At 37.6% G+C, this 16,407-nt stretch overlaps 1 protein-coding gene across 4 annotated transcripts in view; it reads right to left on the bottom strand.

Moving 5' to 3' along the window:
* Positions 1–57: 57 nt before the first annotated feature.
* The window catches only part of SMARCAD1 (SNF2 related chromatin remodeling ATPase with DExD box 1), a 49,541-nt gene continuing 33,191 nt past the window's right edge, over positions 58–16,407 (bottom strand). For 3 of the 4 annotated variants that reach the window (XM_068941564.1, XM_068941566.1, XM_068941567.1), the window contains 15 exons: positions 13,969–14,171; positions 12,813–12,903; positions 11,267–11,366; positions 9,582–9,641; positions 9,293–9,368; positions 8,672–8,807; positions 7,242–7,379; positions 6,817–6,912; positions 5,748–5,865; positions 5,364–5,485; positions 3,985–4,173; positions 2,931–3,049; positions 1,830–2,012; positions 994–1,103; positions 58–639 (listed from right to left, as the gene is read on the bottom strand). In XM_068941564.1, the coding sequence (XP_068797665.1) occupies positions 578–639; positions 994–1,103; positions 1,830–2,012; positions 2,931–3,049; positions 3,985–4,173; positions 5,364–5,485; positions 5,748–5,865; positions 6,817–6,912; positions 7,242–7,379; positions 8,672–8,807; positions 9,293–9,368; positions 9,582–9,641; positions 11,267–11,366; positions 12,813–12,903; positions 13,969–14,171 (1,803 nt within the window). In that variant the 3' untranslated portion in view covers positions 58–577. The remainder of the gene's footprint in view (positions 640–993; positions 1,104–1,829; positions 2,013–2,930; positions 3,050–3,984; positions 4,174–5,363; positions 5,486–5,747; positions 5,866–6,816; positions 6,913–7,241; positions 7,380–8,671; positions 8,808–9,292; positions 9,369–9,581; positions 9,642–11,266; positions 11,367–12,812; positions 12,904–13,968; positions 14,172–16,407) is intronic. The other variant, XM_068941565.1, reaches the window with a different exon arrangement.

Here is a 16,407-nt window from a genome sequence, read left to right as displayed (position 1 = left end):
CTAACCTGCAAGTTACAATTCCTTCCCCCGTCTCCAATAACCACAAAATGAACACACTTCATTAATCTATGGAATTTTATTTGAACAAAATTGATACAAAACCAGTACAGTACATCAAATGAACCAAAACAAGCAGAAACAGACTCAAGCATTGTCAAATAAGGCACATATAAAAAAAATCTACACACATAATCCAGTGAAACAGACAGTTTATATATATGCTTATATATATATATATATATATATTTGGAGGTAGAAATAATTACAAAAATACTGATGAATCTTAAGCAGTAGCAGATCTGTTGAAATAATCACTACTCAGGTCCCCATTTTGAAAACCGCTCTGTAAAACAGCATTTATTTGGCATCTGATCCACTATATTTGTGCCATTTGTTTTTGTTTTTAAGCATCAAAAAGAATGCTCTCAGTGTTAAAAATTGTCAATACCATGAGAAATACAATAAAGAAACTACAAAAAGTTATAAATGTTCATAAAACTCATGGTCATCAGTACTGTAAGAGTCCTTGGGGTACAACATTGCCTTTTTTCCTTAAATTCTACAACATATTTACATTTTAGAGACCTAATGAAGCTTTTAATAATGTGGCTATATCTGCTGGAATGGTCCCTTCTTCTCCTGCAGAAAAGGAGAGGAAAAAGGAAAAAAGCTGCATTATTACAGTATTAAGTATTTCACATAGATTGACAAAACTCTACACTTAAAAATTTGTAGAGAAGCCTCTACTAGTAAGGAGTCTGGCACTGATTTGTGGGTCAAACTCAGGGGAGACTTTCTGTCAAATTAAACAGTTTGACAATTAATAGAATTGCAGCAAGTTAAACTGACCAGTACAGTGCATCTTTCTACTTCATTTGCAGTTAAACACTATTGGTTTATTTGCACGAAGAACCCAGTTTTTTCAGAATAAAATACATTGCAGAGACCTTCTTAACTCACCTAAGTGGGCATCGTTATGTGCAACAGACTTACCTGAATCAGCTGCGGTCATATCTTGTTCTAACTTCAATTTCTGCTGGCTGATTTTGAGCATGGATTCTTCAATAGTCCCTTTACTGATTAGTTTTATGACTTGTACTTCTCTAAAAACCACAAAATAGGATAAATCCATTTTTACAGTGTCTTTGGATGAGTGAAAATGGGCAGGATCTGTGCCTTTGCTCAGCTGGCACTAGTTTAAAACAAGGAGGAAAACCAAAGAGGGCAATGCTAGAGCTCCAGTTTTTCCATCTGTACCAACTGTGCTCTGCACTGCCAGAAAACTGGTCTTCCCCTGCACTCTTAGCCACCTCAAACAATCTGAAGAGCTTCAAAATCTTCAAAATCAACCAAAATAATGACCTCTTTCCCCCCGACCCCGCCATACTACAGTTGAAATAACTGGTACTAAACACATTCAATGGCTCACATTAGCTTACTCCTGAAAACTGTGGAACAGATCAGTCTTTCACTCTTTACTATAGGCTGGCCATCTGAGAGCTTAAAGTCTTCTGAAGAGAACAAATAGCATCGTCAAACATTTCCAAAGGCTTTACAGCTGCCTTGAAGTCAGTCAGCTCCTACCACTAGAAATTTGAGAAAGCTCTGAAGAACTGGAAAATGGAGTAGAATACAGTAAATACAGGTTCCTTCTGTCAGCTTTTTGAGCTAAGATTATTACAATTACCTAGCTCACGCAACCCGGAGTTGGTTTACCAGCAAGTCCCTGCTTAAAATGAAATTTTTAATCATAAAATATTGCCCTCCTTTTCACATCCTTTGAGGGCTTGCCTCCAATTAAAACAAGCATGACATTTAAGAAACCTTACCTCGTTTGACCTACTCTATGGCATCGATCCTCTGCTTGCTTGTCATTGTACGGATTGCAATCAATGTCATGAAGAATAACAACATTTGCTGAGGTCAGATTAATTCCCAAGCCACCAGCTTTGGTTGACAGGAGGAACACAAATATACCCATATCTGTATTGAACTGATCTATCAGATGTATCCTACAGAACAGAAGAACATACGTATCAGGCCTCAGAGAAAACAACATTCAGGCTCCAGAGCTGAACACAGAAGTTAGGATGACAATGTTTTGAAAAGGAGGACTGTGGCTTTGCAAAGCAACACAGAAGTGCAGACTTTAGGCAGAAGGAAAACGCGTACCAACGGTCCTCAGCAGTGACCAGAAAACCATACCTCTAGAGTGACAGATTGAGAGCAAAGAATAAAGTGAGACTTGGAAAAAGATTTTGGATTGCCACCATAAAATACAAGGAACAAGTTGATGCAGGAGGGAGGAATGAAGTACATGAAGTAGATTTAAGGGCAGAAGGAGAAATTAACAACTTCATGACTGCGTTCGGTACTATCTGCACGTACAAAGGAAGGAGAAGCAGCGACTTCAGCTGCACAGAAGAAGTAATACCACAGCAAGAACTACAGCTTTTGAAAGGAAGGAAAAGTATCTCAAAAACTATGGAACAGGCAACAGCAGAAAACCAGCACAGCTGAAATAAGAGAAAACAATTACAACATTTTCAGCTGTGAGAGTATGTGGCTTGCCCCAGAAAGGTAAAGGGGCTAACCTTTCTACTAAGGGAGAAATACTATACTTTGAAGGAATGCCTGCAGGCAAGGTCTTGCTGTGTTGTGCTAGCACAAGCAGATCACAAACATACACGTGGACTGCAGAAGACACAAGTTTTCGAATTATCTGTAGCACACCCAAATGGATCAGCTAAACTTACTTTCAGCCTCATCCTTACTTAGATAATCTGAAAGCCAACACTGAACCCCTACTATAGTTAATTCCCAGTGATGATAAAGTTTTATATATTGGAAAACAAAAATTAGGGTCTTCAGTCACCTCCTCTCTCTGTACACACATCCATTTCTTCTCTCACTTCCAGCAAGTCACATACCTCTCAGAAATCTGTGTTTTTCCATCCAACCTGATATACCTATGTTGCCGATGCTTCAGGAGAACTTCCAAGATATCTAGCATCATAGTAAACTGGCTAAATAATACTACTCTGTCACCCTGAAAATGGAAAAGCACAATAAATGTTTAGAAACTTGCCAATCAAAGATGACTAACTAGACAGATGCTTCATCGGCACAAATCACATTAAAATCAGTCAGATTTAATTTTTCCGAACTCCAAGACTAAGCCAGAGTTCAGAAAGTCAAGCCTGACTTTCAGCGTAGGCAACGCATCCAATAATTCTGCTGCATTGTCCCCCTGCTTTATTCAGCGTCACAAAGTTTTCGCTACTCTGTACTCAAGTGACTCAAACAATCTAGAAACTGCAAGTTAAATGCATGAATGTGGCAGACCTACTCCATCCATAAGCATCAACAAAACAAATTTCCTCAAAAACTATTGAATCTATTTTCCACAGCATACAGAACAGTGACACCCTGCTGTGTGAAACAAATGAACAAGTGATAATTTAAAGTGCACCACAGCACACACTTGTGTAAATTCAGGATCTTACTCTGAAGTATTATCCTGCACGTTCATTTGTAAAATAGGCCCGTTTGAACCTATTTCATGCTTTCCCTACAATAGCTCAAGATACGTGGTTTAACACAGTACAGTCTTATTCAACTGCCAAAAGAAAGTTACACTCGCAAAGTTCATCACCTGTGAAGATAGTACTATCCTCCTCATACTAAGAAAATAGAGTTAACCCAGGATGAACATTCTAAAACAGAAAAATGGTCAAGTTAATTTCAATTGTGCAACTTCACTGTGTATAAGATGAAGCACACAGGCAGGATTTTGCATTAAAAGCAGTAAGTATTGCTATGCAATACCGCACATGCATTACATCACATTGCAACATTCCACAAAAAAGCAATTGTGTTGCATATATACCTATTTGCTAGTAGATATCAGTTTAATCAGTTATCGAGGGCTAATGATTAGATAGACAGGATAAGAAGTTTCAACCAACTATTTGTAGTACAAACCTTTTCCTTAAGATCAGAGAGAATGCGTTCCAGCGTTCTAAATTTTCCAGAATCCAAAATCTGATCCATGTCTAACTTGAAGTCACTGACATGAGAATATTGCTTACAAAGCAAATGCAGCTCGAAATCCGTCATTACTGTCATATCTTCAAAGATAAGGTCAGGGTTAGCATCGCAATGTGTGGGTTCCTATTAGCAAAAATAAAGGGAAATCGTGCAATACATAATCCTGCTAGCAAGACAAGAAAATAAACATATAAGTACATCCAAAATTTCTGGAAAAAAAACCAACAAAAAAACCAACACACACACACAGTAGCGCAATTAGACATTGACAAATGCCAGAGCGTGGCTCATGCAAGCAATCAAAGATGAACTCTGCAACCCCAGGTTTACAGGAGATAGAGGATCAACGTTGTTTCACAATTTAGCTTTTACAAGAACTTGTGCTACCAAAAACTAAGTATGTGTTCTACCTCCACAGCCATTACCTAGTACTCATCAAGCCCTATGGCCTTTACCCCTGTACCAGACCTCTTCCCCTGAAGACACATTCCCTAAAAGGGAGGTCCAATCCTTGGATAGATGGTAGAAGACATGGGAAGCCCAGCCCAAGATGTAGGGTGGGTAGAGGGATGTCATGCCTGGAAGAAAGAGGAAAAGAAAAGCCACATCTGGAGAGTACGATGGTATGAGTAGGAACAAAAAAAAAAAAAAAAAAAAAAGGGACAAAAATCCTTCATAAACCAACGTGCGACTTCTTCCCTTCCCCCCAACCGTGGTTCAACATAAGTGACTGGCTTTATTTTTAAAAAAAACCATAGAAGCTCAAAGCCAGCTGTAACTTCACAAAGCACCTGCCGCACGTTCAGATTCTTGGGGTTTTTTGTACTTTAGAAAGAAGCAACATCTTTCCCCAAACTCCACTAGGCATTAGCACTAGCCAAACTAGGAAAAAATTCTCAGTAGTTTCATACTTATGCCTTCCCTATTTCAGTTCTGTACAGCCCAGATTGCTCATCCTTCACAAAATACTAGTAAACTCGGCCGCCCTCCTAAGATGTTTTCATAAGCATTTCAGAGTTTTAAATACTGGGGTGGAGGGAACAGCTATTAAGGGGAGGCTAATGAAAAGGAGATGACTGCAGTCCCAGAACTGTTCTTTCCATTCTAATATCCGATATAAAACCAGCACGTTAAACACATACAGAGCCTGATTAGAGCGTTGGATAGATGCAACAGCGAAATAAAAAGCAGCAACAATGAATTAAGTTTTGCAAGGACGCACTTTTGACCAAAGGACTGACAATGAAAGTAGTATTAAGTTACATTAACAATTCTAAGAAATTATAGATCGCTTCTGAATCTTATCAACTTACCTTGAGCATGAGCGCGGACATTGTCCTGAGCTTGTCAGTGGTATAATACTGTCGATGCAAGAGAGGGTGATTAGCCATTTTTCTAAGTTGCATCATTACGTTTCCCATATCAGAATTTTTCTCTGTAAACAAAGGAATAAGGTATATTCAAAAATAGTACATGGACACATATATTTGATACTTCTTTACCTCTCAGGAGGACTCTATTTAAAAGGACTGAATTTGACATTTCACCTATTACCTGAACTTCTGAAAAATTCTCAGAAGGGATACAGTCACTTAATGAATACATTTCTACAGAGTAAAGGTTTTATAGTTACATTCAATGCAAGTCTAGGCATGGGAAAAAAAAATCCAACAAAAGGACACGAGACTGTCATGTACCATTACTGTTAATAGTTTTCTTCAACTTGTTCAAGAGGTCACAGTATAGTTGCTCCTGTTTCTCAGACATGGCACATAGTTCAATGAGATCTTTTTTGGGAGGTAGTTGTTTAAGGACCTGACAAGATTAAAAAAAAAAACACGCATCATGTAAAAAACTATACTGTACTGAACAGTCAGTAATATCGTACTACCTAACAAGTCAGCTTTTAAGCTACTCCATTCATTCTTCCCTCCCCAAGTCCATTGAGTGGCTGGCACTTAGCCAACTGAGAAATCAGAATTAGCAGTTCTACTTAAAATTTCAGAATTTGTTTTGGATTACTCATCAGCAAAAAAAAAAAAAAAACCCAAGAACAACCAATATGATCTGTGCACTTCAAGACTGCACAAAAACATAGTACTTGCAATCTGTTCTCCTGCTAATCAGAATTCTTTTCAAGTCACTAACTACTAAACGTGCAAAACAAACACTCGTCCAATTATTACTGATGCTCCTCAAATTTTACCCGTTTTTACATAGGGGCAATTTTAAACAGAAACATTCAAACACTTTTTGGATTTTAATGAGAAAATCAAATATTCTGATGATTGCAAAGTAATTTCAAACACATTTCTAGCTGTGCATGTGCACAAATACATTCATGCACATTCACGGCCTTATTCTTTTGCAGGAAGAGGAAAGGGGAGTCACATTGCTGTGAAGTCAGGTGCATTTTTGTGATTAACATGGAACATCTCTCAGTTGAGGTCTACTTAACAGTGCAACAAATCATCTTTCAGAGGTGTAAACAGCCAGTAAATAATGAGCATCAAAACCTAAAGTCACAGCAGCAGGTCAAGTGCTTCCTTGAAAACTCCCACAAGATGAAAACTAGCAGACGCTGAGTGAAGCAGATTCACTGGAAACAAGCTAGGGACAGAGCACTACAATAATACCAAGCTCCTGCAGGTTTCTTGATCTTCCTAGACAAACTATCCCTGAAGAAATTTGGCATTGTATTGATTAGTCACACATATTATCAGGCTTTTTGATACTATGAAACCTTATTTTAGAGAAAAATATTACCTCGTCTTTTACTCTTCTCAAGATGAATGGTTTTATTATCTGCTTTGCATGTGCAATCCTCTCCTTTTCATATACACTTTGCTCTTCAGCATTCTTCTAAGGAAAATATTGCAAAAATTCAGTTAAGGGGTGAAATCTTCCAGCTGTAATGATACTACCTTAACTATGCTAACTTGAAGGCGGGGGTGGGGGGGAGAAAAAGAGCCAGAAAAAGACAGCTCTAATAATATCATTAGTATTCTGGGATATCCTATTATGGCATGTTTTTACCTGAAAGGGAATATTTCATTTTTTGTATTCTAGATTTTCATAATCATGTGGTAATAACCTGTTTCCCACAAGACAGCAGTAAGACAGAAGTTATGCAGTAATATGGGGCTTACAACAGAAAAAATACTTTCAGGAAGAGAATATATAATACTTACTGTTTTTGAAGAGAACATCCTTCGAATTTCACTTGTGCTACTACTGAACATATGCGGCATGACAAAATTCAAGAGAGACATCAATTCCAACAGATTATTTTGAACCGGAGTTCCTGTTAGCAGTAAGCGATTCTTTGCCTATTTGTCCAAAGTGGAAAATAGTAAAGAGAAGCACTAATTAAAAAGGTTAAAAATAAATACTGGGGGAAACAACACGCCTTGTGGAGAAGGGAGAAAATTACCTCAGTTTAATTCTGACAATAAAACCTTTAACTTTTTAAAGTTAAAATATTTAAATCGCATGGAATAACTTCCTGGTGAAGCCAACAAAATGGTTTGGGGATCTGTGGGGAACTGATCACATATCGGTTTAAGAACATTTAAATAGCCTGGCCCCAATGTAAGAAAATCCTCCCTGGCTCTATCAGGACACTGGGGTTTTTTTTGTTGTGGTTGTGCCAGCTGTTGCTCCCATGTCACATCTTTTGTAATGTCACACAGTACAACATGACATTAAGTTTTGAACCACAAGTATAAGCACGTTTTTATGGCCTAAAGATCAGCTTTTTAAATGGGCTTTGAATGAAAACGTAACCTTGAAAAATAAGTTGTAATAATTTAAGCAGTAAGTGTATTATTACTGTAGAAATACTACAATGGTTAAACCAAAATAATTAGAGAGAGATCTTGACTCAAGTTTTCCCTTTTTCAGAAGGCTGCTGACTCAGGTCTAAAACACCCATTTTTCCATTTCAACTTCCGTTTCTTGAAGAAATGAGGCTTCAGTTTAGCCCAAGTTTAACAGGCATCATAAGCATTTTTGGCCAACTGCTTAGTAGTTAATACCTGCATACAGCAAGTTAAGCTTAACAGATCACCTTGGATAAGAAACGAGATATGTCTGCTGAAACTACTACTTAGGCATTGGTTGTCTAGTATTCGAGTTTGCCAACACCAAAAACAAAACATTCAAATTGTAAAACATGTGAGCAAGCTATAAGAAAAAAAATTTTAAAGCTACCTTTTCTTGGAAAGTCCTGCCAGAGCACCTCCTTAAATACTAAAATACTTCAGCACAAGTCACCCGAGTTTTCTGAATAGCAGTTTTTTACAATTTTTATTGCAGGATAATACCAAAACCTGCTTAACACAACTCTAGTTATGGCTGATTTTCAGCAACAACGCTGTAAGAAGTTAATGACATTTTTTTGCAAACTTATCTCCTCGACACAGTTCCCAAAGTCAGATCATTCCTATAAACCACAATAACACTTATATCCACTCACATTCTGTAATTTCGGGAACCCTACGCACATAGGAACTTTATAATTAGCCTCCAGGCCATAACTACAAAAAGACAAAATAGGAGCCTCCCACTTTCCAGACCTCCTTCCCTAACCCCCAAACCCCAAGAACTGTAATCCTCTTACATTAATTGTCATAAGGTGCTGGTAGCGTACAGAGCTCATGTTCTTTAGCATATGACCTTCATCAAAAATTGCATAGTTAAGTCTCAACCTGCGAAAAAGACTTCGATCATCTGAACTGCTAATTGCACAGTTATACCTGTCAGAGGAATATATCAGAAAAAGACATTAAAAGCAAGTTTAATATGAACATACTGCTATCACAGTAATTGTAAAAGCTGAATAAAGAAGCTTTAGGTGGCCTAAGTAATACTACCTAGAAGCAATCAACCAGAACAGTTTACTGCTGGCAAATAGTTATCTTATTATCATTACCTGAAGACAAAACCAAAGTTCCCTTCCCATCCTACCAAATTCTAAACATTGCTAGCTACTCTTCTTCCAAATGTCAAGAGGCAAAGGAAGGACAGGTCAGAATGCTTTACACCTGCATCATTAAAATGACAGTGAAAAAAATAATTCCACAGGTTTTGACTCTTGTCAAACAAGACACAAGAAGAATAAAACGAACCTCACGCTCTTTGGTGAAATTCAAGCATGAGAGAACTATCAAAGTTTATATCACCACTAGAGGCCAGCAGAAGTTAACTAAATTTCACTTGTTATTTTAATTGCTGTACTTACGTGGTTACAATCACATTGAAATCTACAACTTTATTATTAATGTCCACCCTGAGATGTTTCCGATCTTCTTGAGATCCTATGAAAGCACAACACAAAATTAGTAGCAATTTTTAATATACATTTTAAAAAAAAAAAAGAGATTATACAAAAGCATAGAAAACATTTGGCATTTAGTATCTGTATTAAAGCAGTTATCTTGAAACACTGCTCCATGAGCAATTAATGCTTTCTTAGGCTGAACAAGCAACCAACTCCATTACTGGATTCACTTCTAGATTTTATTCCTTACCATAATAAAAAAGGACATTCAGTTCAGGACACCACAGATGAACTTCTCTTATCCAGTTATCTATAAAGACATCATTAAAAACACCTCAATCAACAATACTTTATGTCTTACATAACTTCAAACACAGTGACTGATTCCAGCTTTCTTCAATGTTAAACCAAAAATCTGATTCAAAACGCAAACTCCTTAAAATCCTCCTGAAGGTTAAGAAACATCTTTCTAAGCTGTGAAACACATTTAGAGAAATAAAAGAACCAATAACTGACAGAGCAAGAACCATCAGACTCCAAAGATGCAGCTGTCAGAAGGCTTCAAAAGTTTAGTTTAGCAATTCAAAATAAACAACTTAAAGCTTTCTTAAGTGACTCTTGTTACTACTTACTAGCTTACACTTGACAATCCTATTCAAATGGAACCTGCAAGGTTTACGATAACCATCTAACTGGGCCTAAAATACAAGAGCTTAATACAACGCTTAACTCTTCAGCATAACGTCTTCCTTGGACATTAATTCCCGAAAAAGTAATCAGTTAATGTCTAACTATTTTCATTTAGAAATGTTTCATCAAGAGACAAAATGCCTCTGGGAACTGGCAAAGAAGTTTCATAACAGGATCCATTCCAGGTGTGCAGCCACCAAAAGCAGCCACCGATAATTTTTACCAGTTCAGAGTGAGATTTGCATGACAGTACATGGCATGCCAGGGTTAGTCTCCAACGAACACAAAAACTGATCGCAAACCATGGCAGAAGGGTGTTTTTTTGTTACTGGCACTTGACCTATGCCCAGGGCTGACCCAGCCTGTGGATGAAGCAACCTCTCCAGAAGAGCTTCAGAAAAGCCACAGGTAGACTGCAATTTCCAAGCTTTACCTGCTTGACACTACTGAATATTAATAATCCTAGGCCAACCTGCTATAGCCTCTACAACTAGCTTCTCTCCCACACACATACACTCCATTATATGCCTCAGGTGTGAGCAAAAAGCATTTTTAAAAGTTATTTAGAAGAACAGATTCTAGTGCATTCCAAAAGCACATTGAAAACAGCAATTTAAAACAGATGTTGAACAATCAGAAGCTCTTCTGACTTGCTAGAAGACACCAAAGCCCAAATATCTACCTGACATTAAGAATATTGTCTTTTAATCAAATTTGCTATTTCCTCTTTGTTATAATCATTCAACAAAACCAAATCTAATTCTGGAGAGCACTAGTCTCTACTAAAACTCCTCACTGGCTTTGCTGACATATATTTTAACTCCACGATATTCTTCCTGTAGGATGTCGCTCTGTTTTGAAAGACATTCTGTGTAGCAAAGGGGGAAAGGAGAGCAGGGAAAAAGGACTGAACATTTTTAATGCAATAAAACCTATCCCTATGCACAGCCTGAAGACCAGGAATTACAGCCAACATTCAGTACTTTGCTAAACAAATTTAGACTATAACAAGCAACTGTTCTGTGAAGCATATACAGCATATTAAAAAAAAAGTTAGGTCTAATTAATTCAGAACAAGCATGCCTCCCGTAGGCTTTGCATTCCAACTCAAATCATCTAAGGAATTGAATATTACCAGAAGAAAATTTAAGTTTTCTTTCACAAAACTTATCTTCCTTTCACATTCTGTCCATGGTGTGTTTTTTTTTTTTTTTAAACCAAATAATTGCAAAGCTCATAACTCACCTAATGTTGAAGCCGGCACAACTATCAAGTGGGGACCTTTATTGCCCTCTTGGTACAGATATGCCAGAAATGCAATAGCTTGAATCGTCTTTCCTAAGCCCTAGGAGAAAACAAATCCATTTAAACACAATTTACCGTCTCTAGAACATAGCAGTGCTTTGCATTCACGAGCTGATTACAGTGTAGTTGACCTTAACTAAGTGACAGATCTGCATAGAAAAACTGTTCTGTTAAATTAAAACATAACAATACCGTTTTACAGAAGTCAGTTTCTTAGTAAGTATAACCGTAGTCAAATTCTTAAATCATCTCTTCAGCTCTGTATCAGAGCATGAAGGATTAAACTATTTATCCCATTTATGAGATTTTTCATCTTAGTTTAAGTTCATTCCGCTCATCATCTTCAAAACTCACCTCCTTGAAACTCTGATACAGGCAAACACTTATTTGAAAATTGTTTCCTTCCATTTGAGCCAACTGTGCAAAGGATATTTTGGCTATTTCTGACGTGGAATTTAATATGAAAATCAAATTTGTTTGCAATAGGCCTACATTTACCCCAAAACTCATGTTCTTGTCTTTTGTATCATGGATTTTTAATTTTATCTGTTATCACAAAAAAGAAAAACAAAGAAAAACAAAAAACCCACCACACCCCGCAAGGCTTTTTTTTTTTTTTTTTTTTGTAAATGAAAAAGAGAAAGGTGGAAGTCGAGAAACACTAAGTCTTAGTGAAGTAACCTAAGCTATTCATCCACAGTTTGTCACAAAACGGACAGCAGCTAGGATTAAAAGCAGCTGATGATCAGAACCTTAAAAACGTAACCTTTTCTCCCAAACCCCTTCAAAACCAGTGGGGAACATGTTGCCAATAGATGGTCAAAACATCGGAGAGGCGGAAGAGGCTTCTACTGCTTTGCTTTTGCTATACAGTTAACTACCTGTTTTGAAATTGATGGAGAAACATAGATGATAGGGGCTCATTGCAGGTAAGCGCTGGACAAGATAAACAGAACACGTTCTGCTTATGGGCAGTTAAATGTAAAAATGAAGGGTTCAAGGATAATCTGTCATGGTACAGACAGGTTCCATCACACCAAAGGACACCATCTAACTTGCAATTATCAGTGGTCATGAGTCTTAGGCTCTTGGCAAAGTAGATGCTTAAGTCTGAAAAACGAAGAGAACTACCGCTTTCCAAGTGTATTTGTGTTCCACAGCCCCAGATGAGCCTTAAGCTTCACAAAACCTCATTTTACATCCAACATACAGTAAATGACTAGTCCTAGGAATATTTAATGCTATGCTTTATTTTCAAATCAAAAAAGAGAGCTCAGCAGCTACTAATTTGAGAAACATTGGGGAAAAAGTGTTTGTAATTTAAATTATATCAACTAAAATAAATTACAAATTAATTCATTTATTACAAATCCCAAGCAGGTTACAACAAAATAACTTGCAATACTCGTAATGATTGTAAAGGCAACCTCCCCTCGCCCCTCCAAAAGCTCCGGCTGCCCCCCACAAAATGCAGTTTTACACTTACCATTTCATCAGCCAAAATACCATTCAGCCCATGTTTATGCAGGAGTGCTAACCAGTTCAATCCAATCTTCTGATATGGCTTGAGTTCCAAACTGTCGGAAATGAACCAGTTCACCATGTTATCATCTTCTGTTTCTTCACGAAACACAACTGTATGTTTATCTTTATCACAGAATGGCAAGTTTAACTTTTTCTCTATTTTAACCCACTCCAGACCTCCTAGTGAACTGAAGATCGCCTCAATATTTAATCAGCCACTGGAATACCAAAGAGCACTTCTGAACTTTAAGTAGTTTCCTCAATCCTCATACATCTTAAACCATCAAAACGAACACTAGAGTAAATTCTTCTTTTAGGTTTTAAATCTGTGATCCACTTACATAGAACTAGTAATTTTTAAAATTTAATTTTTAAAATACATGACAAATTAAGCAACATTTAGCAGCTGTGTTTACCATGAATAATCATACAAACTTAACTCAGCTGTTATTCTGGCCATTTCTACTTTTTAACCTATGCTTAGGGGTTTTTTTTTTTCCTCCCTGATCAGTGCCCATTTCTATCCCTCCTAAGCTCTCTGCTTATCCTCAATATCCTTTTGGATATTATTACCTATTACTTGTTTGAAAGAAATCCTTACCTCCAACACATCCCCCCAGCAGTGCATCTCCCACTGAATGCAGAATTCCAGATCATTTTGTACATCTGAAATTCCTGAATGAGGTCTTCAGTCCAGCTGATAACTTTTTAAAGTTTGTTCAGATTTACTGCAGTTTGGCATCTTTGAAGTAGAAAGTCCTTTCTTATGGGAGCAGTTTTACTCGGTCTTTTGTTTAAACTAGTAGGCTGACAACTCATGATCTCATTCCTTAAGGATGGCTTCTACATTCACCAAAAACTGCAGCAAGTAAAACTAAGCATCCAGCACTGCAGAGCACCTTTGGCGTTCTTATGATCCTCACCCAACTTTCCTAATACAGTTGAAAACTTGTTGAATTCCCTCAAGCATTGCACATGCACTGCTGTCTGTATTACTGAGAGCTGCTAGGTATTGAACACTTAAAGCTCTTTCAGCTGTGATAAGTTTTGAAAATCCTGGCCCTCAAGCACACCTTCCTATCTAACACTTTTTTAAATACCAAAAACTACCCAGATACCTCTGATTCAAAACGGAGGGTTGCTCTATGTTCCATCCACATTCTCCATCTTCGGTGATCTTGGTTACTTGTTTTGTCAGTCTGTTTGAAATGTCTTCACATTTATTCATGAGTTTTAGAACCACATCCCTCTCTTTCAGCAGTATCTTGCAGTTCCACACTATGTCTTCCGACAAGCCTGTAGTTTTAGTCATTTTCGTAAACTGCAAAACAATCAAAAAAGAAAAACCACACTGTGATACTAGACAGGGAAGTAGCAGACAAATTACTACTGGTTGGCAACTCTCAGCATTGTGCCAGTTACCTTTCAATTCACAAACCTTTATAAAAATCATACTGCCACCAAAAAGAACTTTTGTTTTGTTCCTTCTACTCTCAGTAAGTTTTTCCTAATCCTATTAAAAACTGCAAAACAGCACAAAGGGTGAAAACATCTCAGCACTTCCCTGTACCCACAACAAGTAGTGAAAACCAAAGTGCTTTATGCACATGCTATTTTTCCCTCTGTCTATCTGTAGCTTATCAAGGATTGAAACAGAATAACTCTGGCTAAACCATTCTCTGCTTGTCTGTCTCCTGTCAAACAAAGCAGCAGAGTAGAGAGTGGAATAGGAAAAATTAATAGCTACTATCAGATATAGCTTCCAAATTTCCATGCCTAATCAAATATTAGTGTTGCTTGCTAACTATTCTATATGGCACGTATTGACTTTCATTCTGGCAACTGGACGTCTGAGCGCTACTTTCAGTCCCTAACCTGTACATATTCCTCTGTAAGAGGGTCCAAGGAATTAAAACTGGGTCAGACATGCTTGCTCTATACTTCACTAGTCAGTGGTCTCAACAAACTTAAAATTATCTCAAAAGCAGCAAGGAAACTAAGCAATCTGCTTCGCAAGCCCTTACTGCAACTTTTAACAGAAGGGATCAGAGGAGGATTTCTGTAGGGAAGGAAAGAAAGGAATTGCATATTTTGAAACCTGTTACAGTAAGGCTACTCCTATGAAAAACTGCAGCTGCTGCAGGTAGCAAGTAATTTCTTTTAAATAACAGCAGCAGCAGCATAAGCTCCTCTCACAGCTTCAAATATTTGATACATACTTGGCCTATTACAAAACTATGCAGAGACCACACTGAAGATCATCACTCTACAGTTCCTTGCACTGTACACAGTCTTAAAAAAAAAAAAAAACCACCTCCCTGAACACACACACCCAGCCACACGCACTTCTCTGTAGAGTTTCCAATGTAAAAATATCGGAGCATTAAATTCTTAGGGGAGGCATGGGTAGAGTGCAAAGCAAGCTTTTAAGGCAGGGTCCACTAGCGGAACAAAACCACAAAAGGAACAAAAAACTTCTGCTGTCATGAGATCTCCTCTTAAGCAACCCCTACTAAATACTAAAGATGTAAAAGGTGAGCCTAATCTAGGGAACAAAGCAAACTACCGTATCAAGAAGGCTATTAAGAATAGGATGTTTGCCTAACAGGGAAATAGAACAGTTCAACAAAGAAAACTGACCTATTTTAGTAGGAATACAAGAGTCTCTCTTTGGGTATGCGTCTGTCAGATGCTCAGCATTACTAGGTCCCAGTTCTAACCGTACCACAAATGGAACATTTTAGCTCGACTTAGAGTGAAAAAAAAATTAAGATTTTAGACATAAAAAAAGTTTCCCAAAACTATGTCAGGATTTCTGCAGCCAGCAAGCATCGACATGTCCAAAATATCATCAAGAATTGGTTCATCTTTTTCAATCCTTTCATTCCAGCTTTAGAGATTTTCTTCGCCAAGATACGATTCACCTAATCTCTTTTTTCTTGCAATGAACTTTATCTCCCACGAAAAACAAACTTGCACAAATTATCTACAAGGTCATTAGTACATGCTGATATATTTTCATCGTTAGTACCATCACTCTGACATGTTTTAGCACCATGCAGTTTCTTTCCCTTTTTTTTTTGTACATGCACATTTAAGGTGAGTATTATCCTCGCTCTAAAGAGGGACAAACCAAGGTGAAAAAAATAAATTTTCTAAGTATCACAGCAAACAAGCTGGCAGAGAACAAGTCAAAATATCAGAATCCTGACTTAAATGCAAATTAATCTAATGTCAGTCCTTAACTCTCGAGTGCACCTGGCTAACAAAGTTGAGAGACCAGTGTTTGTAGCCAAAAGCACACAGACGAGCCACATGCACAGTTCATATTCAACAACATTTTATTTCCTTGGCCAGCAAGCAGGTATTCCTTATATCTAGATGGAGTATACGTCTTTAAGTGATGTAACTGCTCCATCACCTTGACCTCTAACCCTCCTCAAAACACATTTTCCCAGCCTGACTGTGACTAACTTCTTTTGCCACTTTGCACTCCGAGTTTACTAAAAGAAGTCCTCTTGATGCAGGAGCAAGAGAGGTTGCTTCAGTTACATGTG

Source organism: Struthio camelus, chromosome 4 (assembly GCF_040807025.1).
Source record: "Struthio camelus isolate bStrCam1 chromosome 4, bStrCam1.hap1, whole genome shotgun sequence".
Classification (NCBI taxonomy): domain Eukaryota; kingdom Metazoa; phylum Chordata; class Aves; order Struthioniformes; family Struthionidae; genus Struthio; species Struthio camelus.
The sequence above is the reverse complement of the archived record's forward strand: the minus strand, read 5'-3'. Positions and strand labels throughout refer to the sequence as shown.